The 17,858-nt window shown below is 36.9% G+C and overlaps 1 protein-coding gene across 5 annotated transcripts in view; it reads right to left on the reverse strand.

Moving 5' to 3' along the window:
- Window positions 1-10,366: 10,366 nt before the first annotated feature.
- The window catches only part of ATP10B (ATPase phospholipid transporting 10B (putative)), a 258,288-nt gene continuing 250,796 nt past the window's right edge, over window positions 10,367-17,858 (reverse strand). For 4 of the 5 annotated variants that reach the window (XM_031953627.1, XM_031953626.1, XM_031953628.1 and 1 more), the window contains 2 exons: window positions 16,677-16,864; window positions 10,367-13,197 (listed from right to left, as the gene is read on the reverse strand). In XM_031953627.1, coding sequence (XP_031809487.1) covers window positions 12,708-13,197; window positions 16,677-16,864 — 678 coding nt within the window. In that variant the 3' untranslated portion in view covers window positions 10,367-12,707. The remainder of the gene's footprint in view (window positions 13,198-16,676; window positions 16,865-17,858) is intronic. The other variant, XM_031953630.1, reaches the window with a different exon arrangement.

Below are 17,858 nucleotides of genomic sequence, written 5' to 3' on the forward strand. Positions count from 1 at the left end.
ACTGAGCTGGGAATTCATGAGGAAGTCACGGGTAGGTGATGCAAAATATAATAACGAAAGAAAGACCAGAACAGGTTGATGTCACCTAGTAGGGTCCAAGCCTGGGAGGACCTAATTCACTTGGTTCTGCATTCTGCTCCCCACCTCCTGCCCAAGGATATTAATAGATATTGTTTCATTCATCACAGCTCCTTTTCTGGACAATCACTCCCCTATATATGTTGTTTCTTCTATTAGAATGGAAATGTCTTTAGGACAAGAACAGTCACTTTGTATTTGTTTCCCTAACATTTACCATAGTCCTTAATTAATATAAATGTTTAATAAATGTTATTCAATCACATTTAGAATGGGATATTATTTCTTATTACTCATGGTATAGTGGAAAGGATGTTTAGTTTGAAATTAAGAGTTTTGAGTTTTAATCGTTGTCCCTAGCCTATAGTTGTACAATTTTGCAAAGTCTCAACCTTTCTGTACTGTAGATTCTCCGTCTGCAAAATGAAGTACTTCGTCTAGGTATTATCAAAGTTCTCTTCCTATTCTAAAAACAAACAAACAAAAATCAAACCCTATGATTGAAGGAAGATACAGAGAACAAATATTTCAATTTCTGAGTCCCTCAATATCATTCTACATGGCATAAGTCAAGATGGGGCAGTCATGTCAAGGACTTACACCCCATGAAGAACTCCTGTATTCATTCCTCTTACATCCTTAGATTGCTCTCCTTGTCTTCATTCCCAATTCTCAGATTGCATCCCTCCCTCACCCTGTCTTCCTGCCATACACACTTCTTAGTCTTCCAAGCTTCTCACAGAAGGCAAGGGAGGGAGCCATCAGCTCAGCTGGAGAGAGTAGTATTTCATAGAGAAGGAAGGATTTGAAATGGCACTTAAATGATAGGTAGGATTTTGACAGGTCAAAATGGGGGTGTGAATGAGTAGAACATTGAAGGTAGACAAGTGTGAGTGGAGAAGGAAATTGGGTAGGAAAGCTTGTGAAATGCTGGGGAAAACTGAGCTGTTCTGTTCATCTGGATCTCTGAGGAAAAAAAAATAAATGTGGGAAATGAGAAGGGAATAAATAAATAATATTTAACACTTGGCTCTTTAGGGGAAAAATCTGTGTTTATTAACATTTGCTTTCTTAAATCTAGATAATCAATAAAACAATAAGACAGATCTTGATTTGTAGCCTTGTTGATTTTTGAAGGGTAATCTTCACTGAAAATATTATAGAGGCTCAGAGCTAGCTAGGTCCTAGAAAATCCTTGAATGTCTTAAATACTGCATACAACAGAGTTAGCTCCCTGCTCATTATCTGGGAGTAACTTTTAGTCTTTCATTTATGAACCATTCAATGTTCAGAACTGGCCTGGTAAGTCATTAGGCTAGGAACAGCTTTTATTCTCCTTTGAAGTAGAATGATCAGTTTTTTATCCAGCCTTTCTCTTAAATTTTTTGATTATAGCCTTGGAGAGATAAGCAAAATATTTAAAGTGAGAAGGGACTTTGAAAACTATTTGGTTGAGGCACTTGCCAAAAATGAAGCCCTAGTGGGTGAAGTGATAGCATTGTCATAGTCCTAAGGAGCCACAAATACTAGTTAGGATTTGAATCCAAGTTTTCTAACTTTAAATCCAGTGATCTTTCTACTTCTTTCCACCAGGAGCATTTGTTTCTACAGACTATAAGTGATATTATATTTTGAGTGATGATAAGAACACTACCATATCTTGGTCAAGTTCACACTGATTTTGTGAGATTTGTAGGATCATCTCCATAGTACAAATGAGCAAAGTGAGAAGTCATCTGAACAATTCAACAAATATGCTTTAAATATAAGATACCAAGAAAAAAAATTCCTAACCTGAAGGAATTTATAATCAATTATCAGTGGGAGATTAACACATATTCCTGGGATCTGCAGATTTTCCTAGTTAAACATAGAGTTGAGAAGAGAGAGAATTGATATGCAACTCATCAGTAGCTAAGAATGATGGTCAAGAGCAGAGTGGGAAGGATACAGGGACATATAGAAAGGGCTTGCCTGGGCTGACTGCCAGTTCTACAAACTTTATCATTAGCTTAGGCCAGATGAAGTTAGAGGCCCCTTCCAGAGACCAGACAAATCACCAATCCTTGAGAATTATAGGATCTACTGGATTTTCATTTCCAACTCTTGTGGCATAAGTGAACTGAGATTCTGTTTCCAGAGTTTTTGCATTTTCACTTGACCACCAGTTCTGTGGACTGTTTGCGAAAAGCACTTTGAGGCAATTTTTGTTTCACTCCCTTGAGAGCACCCAGTTTGTGTGTGTCATAGAACTCTCAAGACCCTTGTTTGGGAGAAATTTCAGGGGCAAATATGTAATTGTTATTGTTCAGACATTTCAGTCATGTCCTACTCTTTGTTGCCCCATTTGGGATTTTCTTGGGAAAAATACTGGCAAAGTTTGCCATTATTTTTCTTCAGCTCGTTTTATAGATGAAGAAACCAAGGCCCAAGGATTAAGTGACATGTCCAGCTACACACAGCTACCACACAGCTACCACACAGCTAGTAAGTATCTAAGGCCAGATTTGAACAAGGTCTTCCTGACTCCAGATCTTGAACTCTCTTTACTTACCTGCCTTAAGTATTATTGTTGATACTTTTGTATGCTTTATTATACTTTGTATTTTAGTAATTATATACTGTTTATTTACTGATTCTCATCTAAGAGAAACTTGACTGTCTCTAGCATTCCTGCATATGTATCTATTATCAGGAAAAGCTAATTTCATTGTATCAAGGTTATGTAATTAACACCTACTGAAATATGCCAGGTTGAAAGGAGGCAGGAGCTCAGAGCTAATTCTAATTAGGAAGATTCATAAATCCAAACATCCAAGGCAACTGTTTCAGAGAGGGTTTAGGCATAGATTTTCAGATGAGAGAGAACAGAGAACTGACTCAACAATGTTGCCCTAAGGATCCATGCACAGACCTTTAGGATGAACATAGTTCTTCTCCTAGGAAGTGCTATTACCATAATCTGGTGGCTAAAGATGTTCAGAATTCAAGGTTGTCAGAGTTAGGAGCAAAGTAAAGATATAGGGAATATGATTCAGAAAAATCCAGGGAGAAAAGGATACTTTCAACTGGTGGAGAAGAGGATGAAGGTTGATAAGTAATGACTCAAAACCATACCACTACTTATTGTCTCTTAGTCCCTTAATTCTTGGAACCAGAAGGCGGAATTGGTAGCCAGGTTGTTAGCAGTGAAGGAAATAAGTGAAGACTGAGTTTATAATGCTCACTAAAGGAGTTTGGAAGTGAAAGGGAGGGAGGAGATAAAGAAAAATAACTTGAGGGGATAGCAATGTCAAATGAAGTTGATTCAAATATGGAAGAGACCCAGGCATATTTTTAGGTAGATTTGTAGAGAATGAAGGACAGGGAAAAGGAGAATATGACTGATGGGCTAAACTTGAAAAGAAGATGAGAAGGAATAGGATCAAGGACAAAACATTAGTTGACATTGAAGAATATGGAATTAGTTAATGACAGAAGTAGAATCAGAGAATCCAGGGTTTTTTGATTCCTAGGAATCTCATCCTTTATTTGTCTGAAAAGATCTGTTTCTGAAAAAACAGCATTTATTAAACATTTCCCTATGCAAATCCCCGTGCTGGGCAATGAAGAGAGTAAAAATTAAGAAAACATATATTCTTGCCCCGAGAGCAAGTAGTTGGGGTTGGGTGGGGAGAGTTAAAAAATAAAGGTATACAATGTGATATGAGAAGCACCTGAGAGTTACAAATCAAACACTCCAAGATGCCCTAGGAGAAAGGTTGTTACCAAATGGGAAAATTAGGGAATTCTTCAGAGAGCAGGAAGTATTTAAGTTGTAGAAAGAAATGGAGGTAATTCAATAGAGAGAAGAGGGTATTGCAGGCATAGGGGAAAATTTAAATAAAGTACATGGATATAGAAAAGTATAGGTTATAGTTAGGGGACTGAGCAAGTCCAATATTTAGGGAATAAAATATACCATGAGAGAGATATACAAGTTGAAAGTTTGAAGGATAAGGTGGTATCAAATTGTAAAGTGCCTTGAATGCTAGGCAAGAGACTTTTACAATTTTTATTTAGTAGATAATAGGGAACTACCAAAAAATTTTAAGCATAAGAGTGACATGACCAAATCCTTGAATATAGAAGACTAGAGACAGAATAGTGGAGTACTGGATCTAACCTAGATCCAAATCTGTCCTTGACATTGACCAGCTATGTGATCTTTGCTTTGTCACTTCTGAACCTTCCTTTCCTTATCTGTAAAATGCGTACAAGTGTAATATCTACTTAATAGGATTGCTGTGAAGCTTAAATGCAATAATATATGCAAACAGCCTTGGAAACTTTGTTATATAAGCATCCATAATTGTTATTTTGTGTTATGAAGAATAGACTAGAGAATTGAGAGAATGAGATGTATGCATATGTATTTGTGTGCAGATTCTTGTTAGGAAGCTATTTTTACAATCCAAGAGTGTGGTAATAGTAATTTGTTATAGGTTAATAGCAGTGGGAATAGAGAGGAGACAGACAGGAATGACAATGCAAGATGAAATCAATAATGCCGAACAGATAACTGAATGTGAGAAGTTAAATGACAGGAAAAGTAATAGGTTCAGTTTTAAGTATTCTAAATTAAATATTTTGTTTTTATTATTTAGTAACCAGAGGACTGCTACAAAAGTCTCAACACAGTTTCCTACCTTTACTTGCTTCTTTCTTCAATTTTCTTCTTCCTTCATACCACGGCAGAGCCATCCTCATATGTGGTTCTGATCATGTTAATTCTCCTTTCAAAAAGTTTCCACGACTCCTTAATGTGTCCCAAGTGAACTCAAATTCCTCTGCCTGACATTCAAAGCCCTCTATATTGCTATACCATCCTATCTTTCCAGCCTGTTTCCTAGATCACTTTCCTTCATGCTCTCTGTATTTCAATTAAACTATTCTCCCTTCTGGATTTAGAACATACTCTCAAATGCCTTCTTTCTTTACAAAGCCTTACACAACTCTTCTCCAACTTAGTAATATAAATTTTGATCTCTGAAATGTGGCAAGATATCTTGAGCTAATTTTTTTTTCTTAAGGACCAGGTTTTAACCCCAAATCTCTCTGGTTCTCACTGGTCAGCAATAGATCCCAGCCCAAGTCCCACTTTGTCATTTTTTGGGGGCCCTCACTGACTCAAAATGCTTGTAAATAGCAATTGTCCCTGTCCTGGCCAGAAACCCTGAGGATTTTCCCTTCTGAGATTGTTTTTTTTAAAAAAAAACTAACTAAAAGAAGCCATTCCTTGTTTCCTTTTTTTTTTAAGCCTAGCCTTAATCACTAAATGGATGTTGCCTAATTCCATATGAGATCTGTTAAAGACTTTAGGTTAAAAAGACCAAGGTCTTCCATTGAACTCTAATTGTCTTGACCTATATTTTGCACCATTCCCAGATGGCTTTAGAGGAGAAAGTGAGGCAGTTGACTTTACTCAATCCTTCCTCACTTAAAATCCAGTTCTCTTGTAAGTCATGGCATCACCTTCCTAATGCCATGGTCCTCTTTGAGAATGAAGGACTAACAGCAACCATGTTATATACAGCAACTTGTTATATAAAATTGTATATTATGATTATCTCTGTTTATATCTTATCCTTTTTCTGAAATGTTAAGTAGTGTGAAGGAAAAACTCAGTCTAACTACCCCAAGTGGTAGCCTTTGTGCTTTGGGTGTAAGGGGCAGAGCAAGGGATGGCTTTTGAGATTGCTTGCAATCTATTATCCTATGATCTATTTTGTATCCCCTCCAATATTTAGAAAAGGGATTTGTACCCAGTAAATACTTAATAAATGGTTGTTTTTTTTTTTTTTGAAAAATGGAGCTGGTTTTGGAGGGGAGAAAACTTGCTGAGCATTGGGAGAATGGAGGACCAATATATGTATATCTCACATATTCTTATCTAGAAGTAACTGAAGGGACAAATGTTTACAAATATTTATTCTGGAACATATATTTTGTTTTAAAAGGAGAATTGGTCTTCTCGTGCAGCAAAATAACTGTATAGACATGTATACATATATTGTATTTAACATATACTTTAACATATTTAACATGTGTTGGTCTACTTGCCATCTGGGGGAGGGAATGGGGGGGAAGGAGGGGAAAAATTGGAATAAAAGGTTTTGCAATTGTCAATGCTGAAAAATTACCCATGCATTTATCTTGTAAATAAAAAGCTATTAAAAAAAAAGGAGAAACGGCAGCTGCAATGCAATAGTTGGAGGTGTGTGTGTGTGTGTGTGTGTGTGTGTGTGTGTATGTTCTTCTGGTTTCTATATCCATGTTGTATCATGTGGCTACTGAGAAATTTTCTGGCCTTTGTCTCTTAATTTATTGATGACCTCTAAAGTGATTTTCAGTTTAAATCTTTTGGGCCTATAAAATTGGCCTGTAACCTTTTGGCTCGACACATAGGATCAAATCACCCTTGTGTTCTGAGTGCAGGGGCTCAGGGTCTCTTGGTCCAAAATATGCTTGGGCAAAACTATTCCCCTTGCATGTTCCCCATTTTCAGACAAAAGAGATGTTTCATTGAAACAATTAATTTCTTTCTTTAGTATTCCTTTAAAATTATATTCATTTTCTTTGAAATGTAGTGTGGCATGCTGGAAAAGAGACTGGATTTGCAGTCAGAAGGCCTGGATGAAAATTGTCACTTTGCTGTTTATTATGGGACCATGGCTAACTTATTCAATCTCAATCTTGTCAACTCTAAAATGAAAAATCAACTAAATGGCCTATCAGGTCCCTCTCAACTTTATATCTATGATGTTTGGAGGAATTATGTATTCAGCCCTTAACATCTCAATATGAATAATTTGATGAGAGTCTTTCCCTCCTGACAGCAAGGATAGGAGTGGGGAATCAGTTGGAAGTTATGTGTGCCTTATACATGATTACATGGTCATTGTTGTTCAGTTGTGTTTGATTCTTTGTGTGAACTATAGCTTGCTAATACTATCCAAGAGTTTTCTTGGCAAAGATACACATGATAGATGCTTAATCAATATGTTGGCATTTGTTGATGAATCAAACACTTGAATGGATCATTCTAAAAAGTGTTGAAAAGGACTAGGGATTCTTTAGCCCCTTTTTGCTACTGAAAAACCTCTGAAAATCAGTTTTTGAGAATGCTGGTATATACATTTTTTTGGGGAAGGAAGGCATGCTTTTGATTTTATTTATGTGAGAACACAACTAGTATGTGTCAGAAGGGAAATGGGCCTTTCTTAATTGGAGGTCAGTTTTCTATCCACTATACCAGCCTATCTCTCTGTACATGTTGATTCCCTGAAATCCTCTGTTTATCTCCTTTTGAGTGAAGGAGACCTTTTCTCAGGAGAAGCCTCTCAGGCTTTGGAAACTTATGAGAGCAGTCAAGTTGTGAGTCAAGAGCTATGGAACTGTTTTGGGATTGTTGTGAGATCCACGGAACAAAATCCCTAGCTTCTTCGAGGGTAATAACCAGTTTTTAGCACCCTTTTTTGGCATCTTTGCAGCTAATTGGAAACTTTAATTCCCCCATAGCTTCACAGAGTTCCAGATATGTGATTGATCTTATCCTGGGAGGCTCTTCTCACAGTCAATCCTTCCTGGTGACTTTTGACAACAGGGATGTTGATAATCTGTCTTTTCCTCCACAATGAATTTTATTTGCTCTGACATTTTCCTTCTCTTCATGAGATCTCAGCTAGACTCTGAAGATTCCTGGCAGTATGGAATATTCCTTGGTCTTTGCTGTTTTCACCACCAGGGCTCCTGGCTTTTATAGTTTCTCTCAGGTCCATTTTCTATTCCTTACCCCAATGAAAAGCCTTCAGCTGTGCAGTTATCCCTTTCCAGATGCTAGGTGGCACTAGAATACTTTGTTGAAAAAAAATCCCAAAAGACAAAAAAAAAAAAAAAAAAAAAAAAGAATCACTTTTCTCTGAATTTTCTTGACCGTAGAGAGTCTTTCTAGGTTTGGATGTTGTATATTTATAAATTCAAAGCATGGGGTATTTACTTTCTCTGCCTACCTCTTTATTGCTATGGGGTCCTCTCTCTTGTTGCCTATGGAAGTATATTTGGCTTTCTCTCCCTCAGTCAGAACTCTTGATAACCAAAGGTCTGCTTTATTTCCCTAACCTCATTATCAGAATACAGCAATTTGGTGCTATGTGCCCTCAGGGTCTTGAACATTGTTAGTCTGTGACAGCTTTTTAGTCAGCAAATTTTCATTTTTTGGTAAAGGTTTGCTGTCTCCAAGGATGATAGTAATGACAAGAATTTCAGGAAATGACAGGATTGTGAAAGAGAAGACTTTTCATACCCTAAAATCATATTGTTTCACTTTTTTAAAAAAAATACTAGAATCACCAGAGTTTAGCCCAGTGCCTAGGAGGAAATACTAAAACAATGCTTTTTACTTTTCCTCCTTCTATACTCTGATCCAGTTAAACTGGTCTTCACATAGTCAATACCCAACAGAGAGGGACTTGAAGCTGGGTCTTCTTGATTCTTGCTCAATCAACTATACCATGCTGTCTCTCATATTTTGTTTATAGTTTTCCTAAACTGAACCAACCATATTTCCCTAGTATAAATACAATCTAGTCATAGTAAATAATATTTTTGTTATATTTCTGTAGACATTTTGCTAATATTTAATTTAATATTTTGACACAGATATCCATTAGTCATTGAATTAAATATATCATTTTATCATTTTCTTCCTCTGTTTCATTTCTTCCTAGTTTATGTATTAAGATCATATTGGTTTTGTGGAAGGAATTTGGTAGGATCCTCCTTTTACCTGTTTATATAAATAGTTTGTCATATTGAAATGAATTCCTTGAACATTTGTTGACATTCACTAGTAAATGTATCTGACCCATTTTCCCATCCTTCCCTTACTCCCCCTTTGGAAATCTTTAAGGCTTGTTGAAAAAAAAGATTTTTGAGATTGTATTTTGTAAATTCTCCATTTCTTGTTGTTAATCTGAGAATTTTATATTTTTATAACTATTTACTCATTATAACTATTCCTTTATTTGTTATTAGTTTTGTTGGTATATATTACAGGTCAAGACAGATTCAAACCAGTCTGGTGTTTCAAGTTCCAAAATGAAAAAAAAAAAAAAAGGAAGCATTTGTAAACTAACAGCTAACAAAGGTAAGTTACTTAGCCTAATCAGGGAAAGGGTGTTTTTAAACAAGGATACAGCATTGGGATTTTGCTTCCCCGCCTGTTTTGACCTGTTCTTCCAGTGAGAAGTCTGCTAGTAAGAAGGCAGGAGGCACCCCTAATTCTTTGTGGGTTGCCTTTTTTATAGAGGCCAACAGAAACCTATGTCAATGGCCCAAATCTTAGTCTTTGGAGTTAAGGTGGCAGATATTGTTCTTTACCATGTAATTGGACATATAGTAAGTGCTATATAAATGGCAGTTTTTGTTATTTTTGTTATTGTTTTTATGGAATAGAATATAGAATAATTCTGTAGAATTCACATGGATTCTATTTTTCTTATGAGTTATCCCATTTACATTCATGGTTATGATTATTAATTTTTTCTCTAATATATATTTTTATATTTTTCCCCAATCTGACCTTTTTCACATGCAGTATAAGTCTTGCAGTCTAAATTTTTCTTGATGATTTTCTTACCTATTTTCTTTTGAAATGATATGTCCCCCAATTTTCTCTTCCTTGTATTGATTATTATTGCTAAGGCTTGAATAATCCTTGGTACTTGAATTCTTTTCCTCTTTTGGTTTCTTGTAGCATTTTAAAAACCTAAAAGCTCTAGATTTTGGCTATGACATTCTTAGGAGCTTAAGTCTCATATAGCTCTAAATTTATAATTCTATGATTTTACAGTGGCACTAAAATGGCCAACGAGAGATGGTCTTGGGACTATATGGGAAGACTTGGGGTCAAGTCCTATCTCTGAAACCACTTGTGAGACTGTAGGTAATCCCTTATTATTTCAGGGATTGAGTAAACTCAATTGTTGTAGGGAAGGTTCTGACCTGCATTGACAGAGGGAGTTTCCTCACCTGGGACTTTCCTATGTCCTTCAAGATTTATTGCTTACATGTCTTTTATGCTGAAGTAAACTATCAACTTCTGAAGGGTCTTCTTTTTCTCCTGTTGCCCCTACAGAACCATCTTTGATACATTCAAATGTAAATACATAATGACTGAGTAACTTAATCGAAGAAATGGGGATCAGAGAGACAGAAAAAGATGTTGATGAAAGAACAAGTTGACAGGCAATTTTCATTAATGGCTACCTATTGGAAACCATTTATTTTTTCCCTCCAAGAGAAATGATACGTATATCTCTAGTCAGTCAAAAACAGGTAAAGAGTATAAAATACATTAAATACAAACATTAATATGAATTATCAGATATAAAGGGAAAAATCCCATATAGTTAGTCTTTTGCCTGAGTTAGAAGACAAGTTGGATAATCACATTTGGTTTTATTTTTATAAAAGGGGTTAAGGGGGAACAGAGACCTTGACAAGGTTTCTGACAAATGCTATGCCCTCAGCATAGTGTTTTGTGCAACCTGGCATTTAGGCAAGCAGATCTGGTTGTCTATCATAGTCACTACTGTTCCCTACAGCTCTGAAATAATACACTAGCTTCTAACCTTGGAAATTTTTTTGACATGTGCAGTGCTGTAGACAAGCAGGAGGCAGAAGGTGAGGTATTGATAACTTTTGCATTTTGGCCATTTCCTTTCTATCATGAAAAGTTGTATTGTTATTGTTTTCCTTAGCAGTACAGAAAACATCAACAATTAACCAATTATCCAGTGTTGGTGACACTGGATTGAATAGGATGTGAGAGGTAGAGATACTCTGATAAACTAATTCTAGGCACAGTGTGACCAGATCAGAAAGCCTTGAATGGCTCCTCAAGTTTTAGAGTTAAGTAAGGAAAAGACTGGCTCAGTCAATTGCCCCCTGGCAATGGGATATATTCTAGCCTCCTAATGGAGGTTTTTTTTTTTTCCCATGGTCCATGATGACTTGGGGATTGCAAATATTGCAGTGCTCCAAGGATTTCCATATTCTAAAAGAATAGGAAGCTAGCCTAAGAGTCAAGAAGTCCTGAGTTTCTGATGTATGCTGTGTCACTCTAAGCAAGTCACAACAACTTATAGACTTAGGAAACTCTTGAAGAATAAATAGTGGGTGAGTTGCTGATATGCATTAGTAGAGAGATTTCTTGTTGGGAATTCCTTATACCAATGAAATCACAAGACTTTTTCTTCTCTCCTTCTATGACCATAAAGCCATAAGAATTATTACATAAATTTCTAGTCCCTCAAGTCTGTTGCTTTGTCTCTGATAGACAATCAGGGGAGTACACCTCATGTTAACCTTCCACAGTAATCTCATCACATGATTGAGCACATTCTTGAAACATACCTAGCTTACTTTAAAAATCTTTTTTTTTTAACAGTTCTATCATTAAAACACTTTGAATCCTTTTCATATTTTCAGCCCTTGACCTATTCTAAAGGTGATGAGTTTCCTGAACATTTCACTCACTGTGTGAAGCAAGACTTTTTTGTATGTCCCTAAACTAACTCAAGTGTCAATTTGATGTGACCAAGTTCTAATGTTCCCAGTTTTAGGTGAACAAGGTCATCTGTGCTTAAAAAATGTTTGTTAATTGAATGAGGACTGAATCCTATCTACACCCTTCTTGATATTTTATGTTGTCCCAGTCCTTCCTTCATCTCCTCTTCTTAGGCTTGGCTACGTGGTTTTTGTGAGTATATTTTTTATCTTTCTCTCCCCATCACACTTTGATTATCCAAAAGAAATCCTGTTTGATTCTGTTTTATCCTTTTGTCTATATCTAATGTGATAAGTTTATCTAGGTTTAACAATGATGAATGCTAAGTTCTCTTTCTTTGTGTCTCTCTCTGTATGTCTGTCACTCTTTTTCTCAACCTCTCTCCCTCTATCCTTTCCCTCCTCAAAAAATAGCTATCTAAAGTAATTAATTCAAATACATTCTTCATGGGGAAGAAAAGTGGCAAGGTGCAGTAACAAGTTTATCTTAAAGGGTAAATGGTAATTGGACCTACTTAGTGATATAGGAAAGTGTGGGCCTCTGGGTAGAAGGCCTCATTTTTGGAAGAAACTCAGATTCCTTTGCTCCAACACTGGGCCTATATCTCCTGAAATTTTAATTCTCCAACACAAAAGGAGAAATGCCTGGGGGATGGTAATGGTGTGTGAGCCAAATTATGGATGTAAGAAGAGCTTCACCCCTACAAGCAGTTCATTAGAATGATTCAGTGTCTAGGTATATTCTCAGAGCTAGATGGTTGAGGGCCATCTCTTAAAGAGTTGCCTAGCTCACAGTATATGGAAGTATTTTTCCATCCTGAGAAAAAAACAAATGACTCCTTTTGGTAAGATGGGCTGCCTAACACACCATGCGTGCTCATTATTCTAACAGAAAAAAGAATCAAGCCTGTCCACTCTTCTTTTACTTGCCCAGGAAGGATTGTGACTTGCTTGAGGTCACCGATAACATGCGTTAGGTCAATGTGTTTGGAGTTTGTCCCTCATGTGCACAAAGCCCTTCATATAGTCAGTGAGCTCTGGGATCGGCGGTGGCTCCCTCTGCTTGAGGCTCCTGGGCTGCCAGTCTGTGTGTCCTTGAATATTCCAAAAGCTTCAGATCCACTAGATCCCAAGAGGTGTTCATCTGGGGAGGGTCTTACTGAAGAACTAGGCGAGCTTTTATTATACCCCACATGACCTGGGCAAGGATAGGGGCTACTTCTATCTCTATTAAGCACCCAGTCACCAGCATGTCTTTTCATGGGAGAGGGGGTGTCTTTTAGGGAATTATCCCTTGATTCCTGTCCTGTGAAAGGGGAGACCTGAAGGTGACCCAGGCTGGCATTTCCAGGGGATAGAGCTGCTTGGCAGGCTGTAGATATTCTCTCTTTTTCTTTCTTCCATTCTTGGATAGCCAGCTTCTTTTTCTCTTTGGGAAGTTTGTCCAGTTTCTGAGCTTCCAGAAGGGATGACTTACCACAGGTCCCTTTCAGAGCCAAGATAAAATACCTGATGGAAGATGGAAAATAATGTATTTTTAACACTTGTAAATATTTATGATCACAGGCCCCCAAATGGAAATACCATGTTGGCATCTAAATCAGTTGAGCTCTTAGATAGATATATTTGTTATTCTGGGAATATCAACTTTATTTTGCTTTTTTTCTGAGGCAATTTTTCTGAGGCAAATTGGGATTATGTAACTTCCCAGGATCACACAGCTAGGAAGTGTTATGTGTCTGAGGCCAGATTTGAAGTGGGGCCCTGCTGACTTCAGGGCTGGTGCTCTATCCACTGAGCTACCTAGCTGCCTCAATATCAACTCTTAAAAGACTTATATGTAAATCCTGGGAATGGTGCAGTGCCCTAACCCTGATGGCCCAAAGGACTGAGTAAGCTACTATGATAGATTCCATGGTAGGTTAAGTTATTTATCCAACAATATTTATAAAGTGTTTTCTCTGTTCAGAACACTGAAATAGGGATTGAGGAGATGCACTGTCTAGATAAGACATAGTCCCAGTTTTCAAAGTGCTTACAAAATATGGAGCTGACACAAATATATCTATAACATACAATGATATACTCTAAATGCAGGAAAGAGGTACAAAACAAAGTGCTTTTTGAACTCCAAAAGAGATAATTGCTATGGACAGGGAGAATTGGGAGAAACTTCTGAGAGGTGCCCTTTCATTGGAATTTAAAGGATGGGGAAAAAAATCCGCAGAAGAGATAGAAGATGATACTGAAGGCATATGAAATAGCATGAACAAAGGCAAAGGGAGTAAGATGCATTAGGGATGGGGGTGACTGGGGTAGAAGATGAGAGAGGCAGAGAATAATTCAGTTTGACAAGAAAATGTGAGAAGAGAAGACATATTAGGTAAGACCAGAAAGGAGATAAAGATTCAGATTATAAGGCTGACTTATCTTTTGACATAGACTTTATAGAAACTACTCATTAATCATTCACGAGCAGCAGGACATAGGGGAAAGAACCACTAATCCAGTGGTAAGGGAAGTTGAGTCCTAGACTTGTTCCCACCACTGATTTGTTAGCTTTGGAAGGTGACAGAACCTTTCTGGACTTCAGAGCAAAGGTAGGGATGGATGACCTGTTTTGCTACTGGTGGTAGTGAGGTAAGGAAACTGTATCTTCCAGGAATCTAACGACAAAAGACAAAATATATTATGTCCTAGAGAGAACATGCATGCCCTTTATAGGAGAAAGAGAGGAGAGGGAGAAGGTGGGAGGAAGGAAGAGGGAGGAAGAGAGACACACATATATCCACACACAGAGACAGAGACATACACATACAGAGATCCACATATAGACACACACACACACACACACACACACACACACACACACCTAGAGGCAGAGGAGAGGAGGAGAGAGAGGAGTAAAGAGAGAAGATTCTTTGATTTATATATTCCACTGAGCATCATATCATTTGACTCTGTGTGTGATGCAGCTTTCTAGGAGAGAGAAGAGAGTCAAAGATGATAGTAGGTAGATACAAATGTTTAACAAAAACCATGCTTTCAATGAATGCCCACATTGCAATAAAAATGTGAAGCTTGGTTGTGGGACTGAGAGGGGCAAAGCACACTAGAGACTTTCTATGCATAGAGAAAGAAGTTAATCTAATTTAAACTCTATGGAACACCATATTGAGAAGCAAACAGAAATGAATCACAATTTAGATCTAAGGAGAATATAATTGCTTAAAAAATATTATATGCATAACTCCTAAGTCTGGCGCTCTCCTGGCAGATGTACTAATTTGTATGCAGAATTATAAGGTTTAGAATTGGAAGAAAAAGAAATCACTGAGTCTGAGTCACTTACTTTATATATGAAGAAACTGAGACCCAGAGAAGTTAAGTGACTTGCTTTAATTAATTAATAATCATATTAATAATTGATTATAAATTAATAATGATAATAAATACAATAAATAATAAGTTACAGATCTAGGATATAAACTCAGGTTCTCTGACTCCAAAGTCATGCTTTTTCCATCATAGCATACTATCTGCGCAGTTTTATCTCGTAGCAATAATATTAACTCTTTTACAAATGAACTTTTTTCCAGTTAAGAATGAAATAGGTCATTTATATAGTTTTGTGCCTTTGTTATTTCCTCTTGAACTGTTTCAGGGATTAGAGTGATGAGAGGGATGGATGACAATGTTGTGTGAAACTTATTATGAAAGTATGCTCTTTCCTTTTTTTGATTGATTCTACTTTCTCCTCCCCTAGGTGTTCAAGGAAGAGGTATCAAGTTGGCTATAGCCTAGGAGAACTAAAGTCTGTTCAGGTGCAATGAATTTCTGTGACTACCTATGTAAACCTCTGAAGAAGATTAGAAGGAGGATCTCTTGAAGATTAGAGGGTGAGTTAAAACCTTGAGCTTGGTCGCATAGTCCTTGTGGATATGCTCTTGATTTTTCCCTCCCCATCACACTCTGCTGATTCAAAAGAAGGCCACTCTGGCTGGCTCTGGAAAGAGTCTCTTGCCTATATCTAATGCTGATAAATTCATTTAAATTGGACAGTGACTAATACTCAGTAATTGTATTTTACTCCAGGAGTTAATTCTAAGATCATTTATGACATTGACCTGAGTGGTGATATGTCTCCCTTAGAGGCATTTGTCTATTTTAATCACTTGGAACAATGACTCAGTCTTTTAGAAGACTCATTTGAAGGTTGTCTGGTGTTGGAAGCCTGGAAGGCTAGGAGTGAGGGGCCTTGGATTTTAATTTGCATGCTGATTTGTTGTAATTGAACTTGTAATAATTGAACCTACTTCCCAAGGTGGTTGTTAGAAACAAAATAACATTTTAAAAGATCTTTGCAAACTTAAAATTTGCTGTGCTATACTATACTATGCTAGCTATGCTACTATTACTATTATTGTTATTAGTTTTGAGTGAATCCAAGATTTTCCCTATGCTTCAGTTTACACATTATTAAAATGGAGAGCTCTATTCTGCTTATGTCATAATGTAATTGCCAAGGTAAAATGATAAGGTAGATGGGAGGTTATGAGGCAAAATACTGCAGAACTATAAGACATCATTACTATTTTATGAAAAATTATAATAAACAATAGTTTTTATAATAATACAACTAATTTGTTTTTATAAAGTGCTTCTTTTCACAGTGCTTTTAAATTTAGTTTTCTTTTTTCTCTCAGTGACCTCAGATAAGAGGGAATGGAAACAAAAGGTGTATTTATTATACAGCTTATAGATAACAAGCCTGAAGAGATTCCATAGCTTGTCTAAAGTCACAAAACTACTCGGTGGGAAAGCTGAGACTAGAACCTTGGACCCTGAACCCTTAGCTCAGCACTCAAGACACCCATTATTCCATAATGTCTTTAATAAAATAGCACTACACATTGCAGAGAAATCTCTAATTCCTGGATTGTGAAGTTAATTCATTGTGCAAGGAGATGCAACTCCTAAATGCTAACCTTGGAAAAAGGGCAGCAACAGGTGTAAGGAAGCACAAGAGGTAGAAGGTGGGGTCTGATAACTGCTTCTCTATAATCCAGTAGGGGTTGGTTGGGCTGTTGCAGGTGACACAGATGGCATTGTACACGATGGAGACCAAAAAATAAAGCAGGAAGCTAGCTATGAGCACGAACCCGTGGATGAATGTCTGCAAATGAGAAGACATGAAATGATATTATATTCAAAATCAAAGCTAAATTGGAAGTTGGTAGCAATTCTGTGTGATATCATCTTGTGGCTTTGATTTTAATTCTTAAGATTTCCTGACAGGCCACAGTAGCTTTCTCCCATTGGAACTTTCCTGGTGACTAGAGTCTTTCTTCATAGAACATCCCTTTTCTTCTTTAGCACCCTCTATCATTGGTGAGATCTTCAGTTTAGGGGACAGGCCCAGGCCATGATTTAATTTTCCCCTCATCTCTCCTTCTGACTCTCAGGATATCTCTTTCCTATCCCCACTCAAGTCTCTTCCCCTTTCTATCTCCAACCTTCTTAGCTCCCTTTTGTTTATTGTTCCCCCCCCCATTGGAATCTTAAAACTCTTGAAGGCAAGAGACTACTTTTTGCTTATATTTGTACCTCCAGTGCTTAAAGCAGTGCTTAACATGCAGCATGAACTTAACAAATAGTTGTTGCCTTGTCTTGCCTAAACTTTTTTTTATCTTATATATATAGATTTATAGATGAAGAAACTGAGACCCAGAGAAGTTAAGTGACTTGCCTTTGTTAACTAATAATCATATTAATAATTAATTATAAATTAATAATAATAATAAATACAATAAATAATGTTACAGATCTAGGATATAAATTCAATAAACTATTGAGAGTAAGATATAGTCCAAGAAGACTTGGGTTTAGCCTTTGCCTCTAACATATTGGCTGTACAACTCTGGGCCAGTCACCCAACTTTTCAGCTGATTGTGTAACTTTCCAAATTTATTAATTGCAGAAATAGTGCTGACTGAATTGGTAGAGGGAATTTCCTAATTTGGGAGTTCCATTTGCCTACAAAATCACAGGTCCAGGACCTTCATGCCCTTTATGTAAAATATTACAGAAGTTACAGAATCTTCAAAAGGACAATTTTTGTGTCATAATTTGGATAACTAATTCCCTTTCCAAGGGCACTGAATCATGTC

Source organism: Sarcophilus harrisii, chromosome 2, assembly GCF_902635505.1.
Source record: "Sarcophilus harrisii chromosome 2, mSarHar1.11, whole genome shotgun sequence".
NCBI lineage: Eukaryota > Metazoa > Chordata > Mammalia > Dasyuromorphia > Dasyuridae > Sarcophilus > Sarcophilus harrisii.